The 16,567-nt window shown below is 42.0% G+C and overlaps 1 protein-coding gene across 6 annotated transcripts in view; it reads left to right on the top strand.

Moving 5' to 3' along the window:
- Positions 1 to 232: 232 nt before the first annotated feature.
- The window catches only part of CEP112 (centrosomal protein 112), a 420,870-nt gene continuing 404,535 nt past the window's right edge, over positions 233 to 16,567 (top strand). For 2 of the 6 annotated variants that reach the window (XM_047081544.1, XM_047081539.1), the window contains exons 1-4: positions 4,563 to 4,771; positions 7,671 to 7,784; positions 11,357 to 11,547; positions 14,129 to 14,301. In XM_047081544.1, coding sequence (XP_046937500.1) covers positions 7,679 to 7,784; positions 11,357 to 11,547; positions 14,129 to 14,301 — 470 coding nt within the window. In that variant the 5' untranslated portion in view covers positions 4,563 to 4,771; positions 7,671 to 7,678. Of the gene's footprint in view, positions 312 to 543; positions 664 to 984; positions 1,115 to 4,562; positions 4,772 to 7,670; positions 7,785 to 11,356; positions 11,548 to 14,128; positions 14,302 to 16,567 lie in introns of those variants that run through there. The other 4 variants (XM_047081540.1, XM_047081543.1, XM_047081542.1 and 1 more) reach the window with 4 other exon arrangements.

Genomic DNA, 16,567 nt, shown 5'->3' with positions numbered 1-16,567 from the left:
CACCCGCAGCGTCGCCATGGCAACGGCCCGGGGCCCACCAAGCGACCGGGAGGGCGGGGAAACCAGCGCGGAAGTCCCGCCCCCGATTTGCCGGGCGGAGGCGGCCCTCGCCGGGAGCGTCGCCATGGCAACGGCGCCGCGCGCAGGCCGCAGCCGGAGGGGTGGGGCAGGGGGCGGGGAATGTGAGCGCGGAAGTCCCCGCCCCCGAGCTGCTGGGCGGTGGCGACGGCGGCGGCCCGCAAGGATTTGAAACCGTTTCGCGGTGGCGGCGGCGGGGGTGGCGGCGCGGCGGCCGACCGGAAAGCTTGCATGTAGGGGCGCCAGGTTCTTGATTTCCCGAGTTTCCCCGTCCTGCCCGTACAACCCGGGTTCTCGAGTGGAATTTTGCGCGGGGTGGCGGTCGCCCCGCCCGTGCCCGCCGGTCCGGGGAGGGGCGTCGCCCCGCAGGCCCCGGGCCCGTTCGCAAGGCCTGTGGGGCGCGCGCCCGGTTGGGGGGCACTGGGCGCAGACCGCTGCTGTTCCGCTTGTGGAGTGAAACCCAGCCCGGGCGCGGACGGGGAAAGTTCTGGGTAAAGTTTGCTGGGCGGATGGAGCTGGTCCGCGAGCCAGGGTCCAGAGATCGGACCGCTCCGCTGGGGAGGAGAAATCTGTGTCCGGGACAAGGTAGGGAAGCGGCCGCTGCCTCGCGGCCTCGCAGGCCGCCCGCCCCGTGCCCGCTGTCCACTCTTGCAGGGGAAGTTCCTCCCAGGACAGGATGGGCGACCCCAGAGTGAGGGCAGAACCCATGTGCTGGCTCCTCTGTGGGGACAGTCCCGACAGCAGTGAGCTCGGGAAGGCCTGGCCCAGCATCGCGGCGTGCTGGGGCCAGCGAGGGTTTCCGAGTTCCATTGTGCAACAGAAAACAACATCAGTACAGACGAACAGCCTGTATTCTGATCACTGGGTGGCTATATTATTATTTGTCCTTTACGTTTAGAGAGGAGTAAAAATAAGAAAAGGCAAATGAAACGACAGGCGCCTCCGCGCAGGGGTCAGGCTGCAGTGGGGTGGAGCGCACGTTGACGGGCACACCGTGTTCCGGCCCAGCTGCCACTTTCCGTGGGACTGACTCTAGGTCAGTAACTTAACTCTGCTAAGCCTCAGGTTCCTGCTGTGGCAGGTGGCTTTGAAATAGTGCCTGTCTCCCAGGGCTATGACCCGGAGACGTTTGTAAAGCACACAGCATGCTCCTGGCGCCGCCAGGGAAGGCTCTGTCAGTGCTCGCCTAACTGTCCAAACATCCCATGCACCTGTAAGACTGAGCTACTGAGGGACGTATTTCAAGTTTTCTGGAATGACTCACCATACGTTTAAAATCTGTTTTGAACGAAATGGTTTTTTTTTCTTGCAACTTTCAGGAATGTGTTTATTGTGTTTGGCAACGGGCATATATATATATGTATATATATATATATATATATATATATATATATATATATATATATATGGGGTGTATTTTTTGTTTGGCAGTGTGGCTGCTTTTCTTTCTTTTTTTTTTTTTTCAACGTTTATTTTTTATTTTTGGGACAGAGAGAGACAGAGCATGAACGGGGGAGGGGCAGAGAGAGAGGGAGACACAGAATCGGAAACAGGCTCCGGGCTCTGAGCCATCAGCCCAGAGCCCGACACGGGGTCGAACTCCCGGACCGCGAAATCGTGACCTGGCTGAAGTCGGACGCTTAACCGACTGCGCCACCCAGGCGCCCCGTGGCTGCTTTTCTTAAAAGCCTTTTTTTTTTTTTCAACTTTTTTTTTTTTTTTAATTTATTTTTGGGACAGAGAGAGACAGAGCATGAACGGGGGAGGGGCAGAGAGAGAGGGAGACACAGAATCGGAAACAGGCTCCAGGCTCCGAGCCATCAGCCCAGAGCCTGACGCGGGGCTCGAACTCACGGACCGTGAGATCGTGACCTGGCTGAAGTCGGACGCTTAACCGACTGCGCCACCCAGGCGCCCCTAAAGCCTTTTTAAAAGGCTTTAAGGCCTTTTAATATTTGTGGCCTGCTTCTTTCTGCCTTGCTGGCTCCTAGGGCAGCTAAGCACCTTGAGAAGGTTTTAGCTTATTTGAGAGGCATCCACATATAAATAGGTTTTAAAAAAGACAATGGCAGTGAGTTAAATAAAAGACATGATCAAATATAGAGTATAACTATTAAGAAGAGTCACCCAATTGACTTCTTTTTTTGGTTTTGAAGTAATTTATGTGACTAGTAGGCACATGAGAAGTACTTAAAGCCTCAGTCAAAGATAGAGCTTTAAATAGTGGTAAAACTTTTTGATTAGATGGAACTAAGTAGATATAGCTTGTTTATAAGATGTAATTTGTGGGGCGCTTGGGTGGCTCAGTTGGTTAAGCATCTGACTCCTGATTTCGGCTCAGGTCTTGATGGTTTGTGAGATCGATCCCTGCATCAGGCTCTGCAGAGACAGGGCAGAGCCTGCTTGAGATTCTCTGTCCCTCTCTTTCTGCCCCTTGTGCACTTGCACACACGCTCTCTCTCTCAAAATAAATGAATGAACTTGAAAAAAAAAGATGTCATTTGTGTAGGAAGAATTCCTTGAAGGTTTGAAATGGTAACAGTTTTTCCTTTTTGCATTTCTTAATTTTATTGGAGAATAAATAAGGGATAAGGAGATGCAGATTTTTAGCTTTTTGTAAATATCATATTGACCTTTTATTGTGTTAAAAAAATGTGTACTCCAGTATTGTGTCTCCTTATAACAATCCCAATTGCCTTTCTACTTTTCAAAATATGCCTTTATTAGTTGGAGATATTGCTGACGTGTATGTAAATGGCCTACAGGTTCCATATAATGGATCTGAGAGCTAGGGACTTCAGAATTTTAATCCTAGCATTGCGCTTTATTTCATGACTTTGGGTGAGTCTTTTAACTGTTGAGTTTTAGTTTTCTCTAACCTTAAACATTAACATCTCCTGCATGTGTCAAAGAATTTATTGCCAATTAGTGATTATTACAAATCTTTTGCTTTAGCTTTATTGGTGGGTGTTGTCAGGCAAATGTTTGAGTACGAGGGCAGGATGCATTGTTAAAGCCTGGGAGTATACTCCTGGGCTGGAGCTGTGTTCAGAATTCTGGGTTTGTGAGTTTCTGTTTGTCTGGTCATCCATTTGAATAGTTGCTTTTCACCTTTATGATCTAATACTCTGCAGTGGTATCTGGCCTTTTGTTACCAAGTACGTAACGGGTGTAATTATATTAGAATGCAGTTAGTTATTGTAGGAATGCAAAACAACCATTCCAAACACCCCCAAGCCAACTAACCAATCAGAAAATGCATTTAAATACAACTTCTCTTAACCAAGTCTTAAATTTGAAAATATGTTTCTTCTGTGATGCAGAAGGTAGGATTATCAGTTTTGGTAAATGGAATTAAGGCCGTATAATATTTCTTAAAACAAAAATTTTTTTTTTAATGTTTATTTATTTTGGAGAGAGAGACAGAGTGCAAGGCCATGGGGGTAGCGATGGAGGGAGGGGCAGAGAGAGAGGGAGACACAGAATCCGAAGCAGGCTCCAGGCTCCGAGCTGTCAGCCCAGAGCCCAACGCGGGGCTCGGACTCACGGACCGTGAGATCATGACCTGAGCCGAAGTCAGATGCTTAACCGACTGAGCCACCCAGGCGCGCAGCCATATAATATTTCTATTCTAGCAGATCTGTTTGGTACTCAGAACAGAGTCTTTTAAAAAATTATTGGTCACGTTAAAGTGGGACATTGTTCCCTTTTGTTAGCATTTATTTACCAGTCAGTTCTTTAGCTTCTAATACGTGCCACATAAAGTGTCAGGTGCCTACTAAGATGTGTAAGTCAGGGGCCCTGCCTTCCAGGAACACGTCACAGATGGTGGAAGACGTGAAAATAATATATAGATGTGTACAAAAAATGATAGCACGATGAATGCTGCTCCCAGATGTGAGCAGGGCATGCTGAGTCTGGCACAATGGGCGTCTAGGCCGAGCAGGGCAGGCTTTATTCAGAAGTGCCATTTGAGCTGTGTTTACCTGACCGCAGGCAGAGGGGACAGCCTGTGGGGAAGACGTGGAATCGTGTAAGGGCTTGGAGGGTTGGAGGCATGGCACGGAGGTCATCGGTGGGGAGGTGGCCTTTGGTGGGTGGGTGTATCAGGCAGTGTGTATGTAGGGAGAGGTGCGAGATGGTCTGGTGGTGCGGAGCCTGATGCAAGGGTAGAACTCACCAACCTTGAGATCATGACCTGAGCTGAATGAAGTCGGCCGTTTAACCAACTGAGCCACCCAGGCACTCTAGGAGAGACTTTAAAATAGAGTGATATGCTTAGCTCTGCACTTGGAGGTGGCGGGGGGGGGGGGGGGCTTCTTCTGGTACCAGTGACTGAAGCAGGGAAACCAGATAGTGGGTTGCAACATCTCTGAGATAGTGGTAGTGAGAAGAGAGATAACAGGCAGGTTTTGAGACATTTCCGACTATTTGTTGATATATTGACTTCAGGGGGGGTTAGAGAATGGGAACGGGGGAGGGGATGGAGACCCCGGGAGCGGAGAGTTTGAACCTGGGAAGAGGTAACTGATAGGTGATCGAAGTGTCGGCAGTAGAGAGGAGAGTTAATGCTTTGGCTCTAGAAGCAAAGGAGGAAAGGAGGTATTCTCTTCTCTTAGAGGGAAGCTGAGAGGCAGAAGGAAGAGCCTTTTGGGGTGTCACCACCTGACCGTTATTTTTTCCATGAAACGAGGTAAGATTTTTTTTTATTTCAGAGTGAGAGGAGGCAAGAGCAGTTTGAGGGGCTTTAAAATGTCTGGTAACTGCTTTGTGGAGCAGGAAATGGTGAAAGACACCTGACAGTTCGGGTAAGGTAGGAAGCTGTGTGACTACAGGCAGTGCCTGTTTTCTCCAGACCCTTAGTTGGGGATTGAAGCAGGTGGTCAAGGAGCACAGTCTTGCTGAGGGAGCAGAAGGAGGAGAGAGTTTAAGAGGGTGAGAGCTGTGATCTGATAGAAGGGATTTGGGAAGATCGGAGCGGCGGGAATGAGGAGGACAAGGGCCAGTCAGATGCTGAGGGCCTCATAAGAGGAGAGTTTCTGGATTGAGGTTGGAGGGGCAGCGGTTGGGACGCGGCAGTACGGATCTCAGTAAGTGTTTTCCTTCCGGGGCGAGGCTGAGGGGAGAGTGGAAGACCCCAGAGAGTGGGTACCATGGGCCTGAGAGAGAATGGGTTCACCTCTGACAACCGGAAGGGAAGTCATGGCGGCCAGCAAAAGCTGTGGTTTACTCCCAGAGACAGGCAGAGAGAACTTTCTAGGAAGAGCCTGTTGGTAGGTAGTAAGATGGAAGGCACTGTGGTTAAGTATTAGAAGCTGGTTGAGCAGAGACGAGGCCGGCTGTGGAGGAAGACAGCTAATGAGGCAGAACAGAGCTTTTTTCCAACATATAATTTGTAAATGAGTAAATGACAAACTGGGGACTATGTGTAATGTAGAGGGAGTCCATATCCCTTTCAAGACATTAAAAAAATTGTTTTTAATGTTTATTTATTTTTTAGAGAGAGAAGGAGTATGAGCGGGGGGAGGGGCACAGAGAGAGGGAGACACAGAATCCGAAGCAGGCTCCAGGCTCTGAGCTGTCAGCACAGAGCCTGATGCAGGGGTCGAACTCACAAACCATGAGATCATGACCTGAGCCCAAGTCAGATGCTTAACCGACTGAGCCACCCAGGTGCCTCAAGACATGTTTTAATTGAAAGGAACATGGTGAGCGTAGATAGTTTTAAGGAGTTTTGTCAAAACCTACTGAGTTTTGGGATTCACCTTCTTATATATAGTATTTTTCTTGCTAATTAGGAAGAAATGTGAGGACTGATACTTTAAGGTTTTTTTTTTTTTTTTGAGGGGAATTAGCATTTTTGAATTTATATACAGTTAAAAATCACTTTTTTGGTATACAGTTTGGTGAGCTTCTACACATGCCTGGAACAGCGTCTTCTAACCTCCTATACAGACAACACGCGGAACAGTCCCGGCACCCCAGCTGTGTTCCTTGTGCCACGGCCTTGTGTTCAGTGCTCCCCCAGCTGCTGAGCCCTGTGAACCACTGTTCTCTGTGCCCACACTGTTTGCCTTTTCTAGAACGTCATACAAATGGGTCCATGCAGTGTGTCGCCCTTTGAGAATGGTTTCTTTCGCTTAGCGGGCTACATTTGCGGTTTATGCGTGCTCCGTTCAGATGCCAGTGGTTCATTGCTTTCTGTTGCTGAGTACTCCTTGGTTGTGTGGGTACATCATAGTTTGTTTACCTGTTCCCCAGGGGAGGGACATTGGGCTTGTTTCCTGGGGTTTGATTACCCAAGGAGATAGAAGCTATACAAGGTTGTGTGAATAAAGACTGTTTCGCTTGAGGAAACACCCAAGAGTGAGATTTCTGGGTCAAGTGGCAAGCGTGTGCTGAATGGCGTAAGAAGCTACGAAATCGTGATCCTGGGTGGCTGTGCCGTGTTGCACTCCTACCCGCAGTTCCTGAGAGTTCCTGTCATTGTGTGTGCTCACTGGCATTTGGTATTGTTTATTTGGCATTTTTTATTTTAGCTGTCCTACAGAGTGTGTAGTGAGAGCTCGTTTTGACTTTAATTTGCATTTCCCTAATGATTAATGATGCTGAGCATCTTTTTATGTGTTTAGTTGTCATTTGTATAATTTCTTTGGTAAAGTGACTTTTTTCTTTTTTTTTTTTTTTTGCTATTTTTATTGGGTTGTTGTCTTACGGTTGGGTTTTGAGAGTTCTTTGTATGTTCTTGATATAAATCCTTTGTGACTCATATATACATATATATGCGCATATATATATATGGGTGTATATATATATGTATATATGATTTGCAAATATTTTCTCCCAGTCTGTGACCTATCTTTTCAATCCCTTAATGGAGTCCTTTGCAGAGCAAAAGTTTTTTTTCTGTTTTGGTGAAGTCCAATATAATAATTTTTACTTTATGGGTAGTTCTTTTGGTGTCCTGAGAAGAAATCCTTGCCTAACCCAAAGTCATCAAGATTTTCTCCTATGTTTTCTTCTAAGAGTGTTATAGTTTTACATTTTACACTTAGGTCCGTGATTTGTTTTGAGTTCACTTTTGTCTACAGTGTGAGGTTTAGGTTGAGGTTTTTTTTCTTTATTTTGCATATAGGTGCCCAAATTGTTACAGCCTATTTGTGGTAAAACCTGTCATTTCTCCGTGATTTGCCCCTTTGTCAAATGCCAGCTGTCCATACTTGCGTTGGTCAATTTCTGACCTCCGATTAGTTCCATTGGTCTGTGTGTCTTCTTTCACTAACACCGCATTGTCTTGACTCCTTAGCTTTATTGGACATCCTAAGATCAGGTCGTGTGAGTTCCCCAACTTTGTTCTTTTTTTCCTGAATTGCTTTTACTCTTCTAGTTCCTTTACCTTTCCATATGCATTTTTAGACTGAGCTTGTGCATATCTACAAGGACTATTGCTGGGATTTTGACTGGGATGACAACAAATCTATTGATCAGTTTGGGGATATTTGACACTAATGTGTTTTCCTTGCTCTCTTTCATCAGAGTCGTGTGGTCCTCAGGAGACAGATCTTAATATTTTACTTTTAAATCTCTTACAGACTGAATTATGGAAATGGGAAGTGAAGAAGAAAAGTGGGAGAAGCTGGATGCAGAATTTGATCACTTTGTGGTAGATATGAAGCCCTTTGTTCTAAAATTACCTCATAGGTCAGGTAAGATTATGATTGTAAACTAGATTCTTTTAAAAAAATGTTTATTTATTATGTTTGAAAAAGAGGTTGAGAGGGAGAGCAAGCACTCAAGTGGGGAAGAGTCAGAGAGAGAGGGAGACAGAATCCAAGGCAGGCTCCAGGCTCTGAGCTGTTAGCGCAGAGCCCGACATGGGGCTCGAACCCACGAACTGTGTGATCATGACCTGAGCCGAGGTCAGACGCTTAACCAACTGAGCCACCCAGCTGCCCCGTAAACTAGATTCTTAAGATTAATTTTTTTCTTTATAATATTTCCTCAAACCAGTGAACTATCACAACGAAAACAAAGCTGAATTCCTTTAATAACAATTTCATCTGAAGCTGATGTAGGATTGTTTGCTTTGAGCTATTCAAGGGTAAATAGAAATTTAGTGATAATCTAAAAATTTTTTTTTTTTTCAGCGTTTATTTATTTTGGGGACAGAGAGAGACAGAGCATGAACGGGGGAGGGGCAGAGAGAGAGGGAGACACAGAATCGGAAACAGGCTCCAGGCTCCGAGCCATCAGCCCAGAGCCCGACGCGGGGCTCGAACTCCCGGACCGCGAGATCGTGACCTGGCTGAAGTCGGACGCTTAACCGACTGCGCCACCCAGGCGCCCCTTGTGATAATATTCTAGAAAACTGTGGAAAGATCTTAATATGATACCACTCCTAGACATCATGAGCTTAAAGCCCATGGATCTCTAAAGTTTCTTTAGAGAGTTTAAAATTTCTTCTCAACTATTCCTTCCGGCATCTTTTTCCTCCCTGAAATGCTTCCTCTTTCAGGAGCCTGCTGTCCCTCTGCTCTCTAACAGTTTTATGTATCAAAGCAGAAAAGAATCTGTTGGTCTTGTATGCTTGTTGGTTGACTGAGTGAAATCAATTGCAAATGAGTTTTTGTTGCTACCTTGTCTGCATTTCTTGGCCTGTTTTCCCTAATTATGGAATGAGAGTCTCTGTCTCAAATCAAAGACTTTCCAGATAATTTAAGGCATCAGAAGACAATTGGAGAGACTTTGGGGGGGCCAAGATGATTCTCTAAGTGACAATAGGCTGTAAAGGCAAATCTGATTTGGTAGTTTGGCAGTGGAGAGCGGGAGTGGGGCCAAGAAACTCTGGCTTTTACCCGAGGTTTGTCCAAGTTCCCTCTTTCCCTGAGGTGTCTAAGTGAACCGTGTGTTCAAAATGAGGAAGCAACTCAACATTAGATATTTGTTCCAGGATGCTGTGCTGGGAGAAGGGAGTGTCGTGTAGCAGTTATGCGTTCTAGTGGTCCCCATTGTTCCACGACTGTAACCTTTCCTAGTCAGCATGGTCTTTCTTCCAGGCTTCTTTCCCAACTGTCTTCTCTTGCCTTGTCAGACTTTAACCTCCTCTTTCTTCTTCTGCTAGTCTTCAAGATGCATATTTCATGTCCCGTGGCCCATTCATGGTTATTTGTATTATTTGTATATTATTTGATTAATTGTATTCACAATGATATCTATGTTGTGTTCTCTTATGATGTTCACTACCTTTTTTTTTTCTTTTTCATTAGATCTGCTCATTAGGAAAAACTTGTATTAAAGTCTTCCATTATAAATGTATTTCAAATAAAACTACCCTCATATTTCATCTTCTTTTAAAAATGGATGTTAGGTACATAGAATTGGACTAATTGTAGTCTTTGGTTCATGACTCATTGCCGGTATTGGTATATCCTGCCCTTTTATTTAATTAATTAATTCATAGTGAATGATCTGGAACTCACATCCTAGTCAAGAGCCTGAACAATAATAATAATTTATATCTTCTTCTAGCTAAATTCTACTTCTGATAATTGCTCTCCCCAATATTGTAAGTAGAGTACTGAATTCTTTTCAGTAATCAAATTGTACCGAATTCTGGCCATTAGGATATTATATAGGTTTCAGTTTTCTGCAAGACATTTAGAAAATACATAGTTTGAAAAAGTGTTTCCTTAAGTTTATCTGTTTTACTTTTCTTTTTGCCCCAAGTACCCCCATTATTTCATGAACTTTGCTTTGTGGTTATATAATTTTCAAAGCTAAAAATACAAAACTTCTTAAAAGGTTAGCCCTCATACCTGTAGTGATAAATCTGGTATGAGCAAAGTGGTAAATCCAGCACTCGCGATTTTTGTAGGTAAAACAATAAATGAATGTGACCTTTAGAAACTAAGAGATTAAAGCAGACTTATGATTTATGTTAGATATATAATCCTCAGGTTGAGTTAGACTGATAAAAGATTAATGTCAAAATAGCTTTCATGAGACCTAAAAACAATTCTGTGTCACGTTCAGATAATGTAGTCAATAGGTTATATGGTGGGTTAAACGGTGCTGTATTTTTAAGGAGGTTTTTAAAAGGATAATTATATTTGCTAAATTACACGTTAATAGCCCTCAATTATTTTTAGAGGGATTAAAGGAAAACCCTAAATTAATCAACTCTAAATCTGAAATTTATCAGCTTTAATAAAGAAAACATTTGGAATCTAATTTTATTTTTTGTTATTGTTTTTTAGAAAGGGAGGGAGAGAGAGAGAGAGAGCACAAGTGGGGGAGAGGGGCAGAGAGAGAGAGAGAGAGAGAGAGAGAGAGAGAGAGAGAAAGAATCGTAAGCAGGCCCCATGCTCAGCAGAGACTGATGCGGGGCTCAATCCCATGACCTTGGGATCATGACCTGAGCCAAAGTCAAGAGTCAGATGCTCAACTGACTGAGCCACCCAGGTGCCCAAGATCTAATTTTAGATTAAGTTTAAAATGCTTACATAAGATTGCATTTAATATCTGTTTTGGTTTCTATAACTGGAATCATAGGAAGATTTTTTTCAAACCAACCAAGATTACCTTAGAGATGTGTTTATAGCAAAATTTTATCTCTTTTAATATTACTTTATCTCTCTTTATCTGGTAGTGATCCAGAGATTTTATTTTTTAGAAAGTACTTCTTTACATTTGTCTTACCTGATTACTAATGAACTGAAAAAGATAAACCGTAGACCAGGTTGTTGGCGAACTGTAGCCTCCCAGGGCCAAATCTAGCCCGCTACCTGTTCTGTAAAGTTTTCTTAGAAAATACTGATGCCCATTTGATTCCATATGGTGTGCGGCTGCTTTCATGTTATGGTGGCAGAGCCGAGCAGGTGTGCCAGAGATCAGACTAAAATGAGGACTATCTGGCACTTGACAGAAAAAGTATGCCAGTCTCTGCTCTAGACCAGAGCAGGTGTTTTGTAGGTCTTTAACGTTTTATTTTCTGAAAAATCCAGCTTCTTTTTTTTTTTTTTTTTAAATATTTGTTTATTTTTGAGCTAGAGAGAGACAGAGTGTGAGCGGGGGCATGGCGGGGGCGGCGTGCAGAGAGAGAGGGAGACACAATCCGAAGCAGGCTCCAGGCTCTTAGCTGTCAGGACAGAACCCAGTGTGGGGCTCGAACCCATGAACCGTGAGATCATGAACCGCGAGCTGAAGTCGAATGCTCAACTGACTGAGCCACCCGAGTCCCTGAAAAATCCAGTTTTTAATAGTTCTTACGTATCTCTAGAACGACAGAGGTGTGCGCTTTGGATCAGAAAGCTGTGTGAGCCTTCAGGAACAGGTGCAGGACTAATGGGCAGGAAGAATCGGAACCTGTATGCCAAACTGTTACTGCATATGCTTAAGCGAGGAGCTCTCGAAGGCCCCTTTACACACCGACCGGAACCAGGCACGCTGAAAACCTTACCTTCCTACATGGTAGGTGTCACTGACAGGAAGATGTATGAGTTCCATTTCTTTAAAAGTGTCAATTCATCATTCCCTTTAGGATTGGTTATATTATTGAGTTACAAGTCCTAGATAATACATTAGTTAAAACTGTTCTTTTTCCTTCCTAATTTACTTTTTACTACTTTGAAGAGAAGTCAGATTTGGCCTTAAGGGGACTATGCTTATTGATGGAGCCATCCCACAGTATTCTGCAGTATTTCTAAAAAACTCACAGTGAATTTTTTTGTATTGAGCCTTAATTTCCCATTAGTTTTTGCTGGATTACATTAACCATCATTTATGTGTATTAGTAAATTCTAGTTTATGAAACTCTTTCACACACATTATTAAAAAATTCATGAGAGGTTGGATTGAGTGACTTCTAAAGTTCCTTTCTTCTCTAATGAAATGATGACAGGAAGTTGGGAGTTTATACTTTGTTCAATTTCACTGTCAAAATCAGCTATTAGAAAGGCAGTTATAATTATGTTTCATTGGTTAATTGTCACTGTCTTGATCCTTGTAACCATGAAATATGCTTTGGTTTGTGTGGTGTTTGATGAATACTTGAGAAATCTGGAGTACTAGGTATTGGTAGTGGACTGTTTTATGTATGTACGTATATATATATATATATATGTATATATATATATATACACACACACACACACACACACGCACACATACTATATTAGTATAGTATCATAATATTATTATACTATATAAATATAAATATATATATATATTTTTAAAAAAGCTAACTTTGTGAGTTAACTCTGGTTAACTTAAACCCATTTGCAGTCAAGAGGCACATTGCACACTAAATGATAATTTCTGTTATCCAAGTTAGAGATGCCAAAAGTTTTTTTTTTTTTTAATTTCAAGGTCATGTCTTTTTTTTTTTTTTAATTTACTTATTGTTTAATTTATTGTTAGTTAGCATATGGTGCAACAGTGATTTCAGGAGAGCATTCCTTAATGCGCCTTACCCATTTAGCCCATCCTTTCTCCCACAACCGCTTCAGCAACCCTGTTTGTTCTCTATATTTAAGAGTCTTTTATGTTTTGTCCCCCAAGATGCCAAAAGTTTTGATGCTTTACCAATTGTACGTTAAAGTAGAGCCATATATTTTGCTTCAGATCAGTAGCCTTGGTGATGGTAGTTACGTGATATTTGAACGTTGCAATGACTGCCTCATAAAACTGCTGCGCATGTCTGACTTGGGATAGAGGGTCGTGTGTCACCTCTCCCAGAGAACACCCTTTCGAGGATTCTTTGTGTGGGATTCAGAGAATTGTTGGAGAAGTATCCAGTTAATGCAGAGTTTTCTTCAGAAGGGTATCAAGAAGCCCACGCTGCTTGAAAAACTATTAGTGGGCGAATGTCCTCTTCTTAAAGACCCAAGGGGGAACGTTTTCTGAAACGTGTTCAGATGTTAAGATACCAGTATATTGCATCATACTCATTTCATAGAATCATCGGAAAGGCTTTACTTCACAGATAATAACAACAAGAAGGTCCAGAGACCCGTGTTGGATTTTCTAGTTAGTTTATGGCTTGGCCAGAACTAAATTACAAGTCTAGCAACACCTCTTTTGCTCCTCCTTTAGCTTAATTGTCTAGCCTAATTTTTGTTTTTGATTTTTATTGATTGTGGATTCTCTGCCCACTGATTTTGTGTGTGTGTGAAGGGTAATTACTGATCACACAAAGAAATAGAGTACATGATTTTAAAAAGAACATTCCATTGCTTTTTTTTTTTTTTAATCGGGCATTTCTAATATTCCATTTTATCTCCACTATCAGTTTATTAGCTTCGTGTCTCCTTTTTAGTAGCTGCCTTAGGGCTTATGATTTGCATCTTTAATTTGTGGCAGTTTACCTTCCAAAATATTATACCAATTTATGGATTATAGAAGAACTTTACAGGATTTCCTCTTTCCATTCTTTGTGCTGTAAGTTTCCAAACATGTCACTCCTACATGCATTTTATTATTATGGTTATTTTTAATTTTAATTCCGGTGTAGTTAATGCACAGTGTTATATTAGTTTCAGGTGTACAATATAATGATTGCACACTTCCGTACATCGCTCAGTGCTCATCCAGACGAGCGTACTCTTAATCCCTTCACTTATTTCCCCATCTCCCCACAGACCTCCCCCCTGGTAACTACTAGTTTGCTCTCCAGAGTGAAGAGTCTGGTTTGTTCGTTTGGTTCCTTTTTTCTTTGTTTTGTTTCTTAAATTCCACATATGTGTGAGATCATTGTGGTCCATTTACCTTTTTATAAAGCTGTATTTTTTTGCAGCACAAATAATTATTAGACTTACTTGTCATGTAATTTTTATCATTTATCAGATTTCTTATACACCAAAACATAACTAAAATGTAAAATGTTAATCCGTTTTATGTATTCTAATATTTTATAATTCATTGTGCCTTTCTGATAATTGAATTTGAGTATTTGAAAAGTTATTACCAAACTTGAAACTTGATGGACATCTTAAGTAATTATTTCATTATAGTACATTTTGAAAGAATAATTTTTCTAATTTTTAAAAATCAGTCCATCTATTTTGATGAACCAAATCCAGCACAAGCAAAAGTTTCAAGCCCGGAAGGATTACCAGACTGGGTAATGGGTGAACTGGGAACCAGTGACCACAAATTAAATGAATCGTGGAAGCTTTCTTCTGGAGAAGATTACTCTTTGGTGCAGTCGCCGACTGATGTGCACAGGTATGCTATGAAAATGGGATTCAAATGGGATTCGTCATTTAGCTTACCTTCACAACTTCATATATTGTTTCTCCTGGTGGTGTTTTTCATTTTTTTCATTTTTATGGTAAGTAGTTGGTTTAGTTTATAATTTTGTTAAAGTTGAGGGCTGTGAGGGGATGTTGGGTAGGTAAAACAATTTAACTTTTATCATATATTCAAGGTTCCCATTGCATATTTAGCCCCTTCTGGGTATCCGTTAAATATATATACATGTATTTATATATGTATATATGCCAATACTTGGAAAGTAGTGCCTGAGAATCTCTAAATAATTTAATTCTCTGTGTTCCTTCATGACGAGCCTGAATTAAGAACATTATCAGTGACTTGAACAAAATATAACATCCTGCATATTCATTTCGAAGCTTATACTTGAATTTCTTTTCTTTTTCCCTATTGAGCAGTATTTGTTTTGATTTAATAATGACTTAAAGGTAAACCCCATTCAACTGTGCTTTCCCACTAGAGTACTAAGCTTAAGGATTTTTAGTGCAAAGAAAGATAAACTTCTAAGTTTTGCAAATACACAAAAAGTAGATTATTGTTGTAGGATAACTTTTGGCCCTTACGGGGGATAGATTTACACTGGGCTTTTAGCAAATTTTGAATTTTACCTTTGGCACTGTTTTCCGAAACGTCAAAATGTTGCACGGTGGCAGTTGACATGGATCATACTTTATACTTCATCCTCACCATTCTCTTGGTAGTTTTCATTTTTTGGAATTTGGTTTGGTTACCAGTGTCATCTCTCTTTTGTGCTGTAATTTTGTTTGGTTTATTCCTTAATCAGATGGAGAAATGCTATTAGCGATGTGAAATGTCTTCATGGTTGACGCAGCGCGGTTGATGTTTTTCAGGCCTCAGGCATTCTGGTGGAAAAGAACGGACGAACACAACGTGAGAGATCCAGTCCATGTGAAATGTTTTGGTTAGAAAGGGGACACAAAATGGAGAGGCGAAAAAGGAAGGGGTGATAGAATTCAGGGTGCATTCAGAAGATTAAAAAGAGGTGAATAGATGAGTCCCTGGCACACGGTGTGCAGTTCTTGGCCTTAGCAGTCGTAGGAGATTTAAAAGTAGAGGAGGTGTTACTGTGGAATTTTCGTTAGCCTTATAGCAGATCAACGGAGGTGTGAAGAGAATGTGGTCTGCATGCAAAGGAAAACACAGTTCTCGGTTTGGCTGAAAAATCCATCAGGTGTTTGCCAAAACGTTTCTTGCGCGTCCACCTGAAAGCTGCGTTCCTTCTAGGTATAACGCATATGGAGTTTACAGTATAAAGGTGAACTAAAGTAGTTTCTCATATCTTGGAGCTGAGACCAGAGGTTGGAAACTGACGATCTTCTTGGACTGAATGAATCATGTGCATCGATTTGTTTTGTTTGACTTCTGTAGTGTCTTTAAGGATTTTTGAACGAGTTATTCAAATTGAACAATTGGGAGTTTTACATAAAAACATAATTTTCTGGGGGTGCCTGGTTGGCTAAGTCAGAAGAGAATGTGACTCTTGATATCGGGGTTATGAGTTTGAGCCCCATGTTGGGTATAGAGATTACTTAAATACATTAAAAGAAACCAAAACTTAAACAAAAACCTGACTTTCTGGGCTCCTTAAAAAACTAGAGACTCAGTCGTCTTTCCAGAAGCCAGTCACACGTGGGAGTCAAGTGACACTTCGTTACTGCCCCAGTAAATGCCTTCGCTATTTGCTGCTCACTTTTGGCACTGACTTTGAGATCAGTCGCATCTCTGTTTGACTATGAACTTTTTCTCCCCTTTTAAGTAGGGTCGAGAGGTGGAAGAAGTATTTCTTTTAATGCTTTTGCATCCTATCACAAGTGGAAAAAAGAAAGGTAGACGAAGAGGGGTCTGAAAACTCAAAAAGAGGAGGGAGACCACATCTTTGTAGAAGTGAAGAATGTCCCTACGTCTGGCAGCATAATCACTTGCTTGTGACCCAGATCCTGCAGAAATTCACTTTCTGATGTTGTTTTAGATAAACAGGGAAGAACATTAGGTGCACGGATTAATTTCCTTGTAGTGGTTATGTGTAGTTGTGGGGATATTCGTGAAGATTGAGGTGTGTGTTAAATTGAGGCTTAGGGTAGAAAACAGACTTGAGATCTCAGGAAATCCAAGTAATGGACTTTTCTTTCTCGGAACAGAGGATAACGTTTAAGAAAATTCAGTGAGAATATTCTTCAGATATTACCCTGTGACTTTT

Source organism: Lynx rufus, unplaced genomic scaffold, assembly GCF_022079265.1.
Source record: "Lynx rufus isolate CCGP_SWC_20201006 ecotype Redwood Valley unplaced genomic scaffold, mLynRuf1.p SCAF_18, whole genome shotgun sequence".
In the NCBI taxonomy this organism is placed as follows: Eukaryota; Metazoa; Chordata; class Mammalia; order Carnivora; family Felidae; genus Lynx; species Lynx rufus.
Note: the sequence above shows the minus strand (reverse complement) of the source record. Positions and strands in the feature narration are given on the sequence as shown.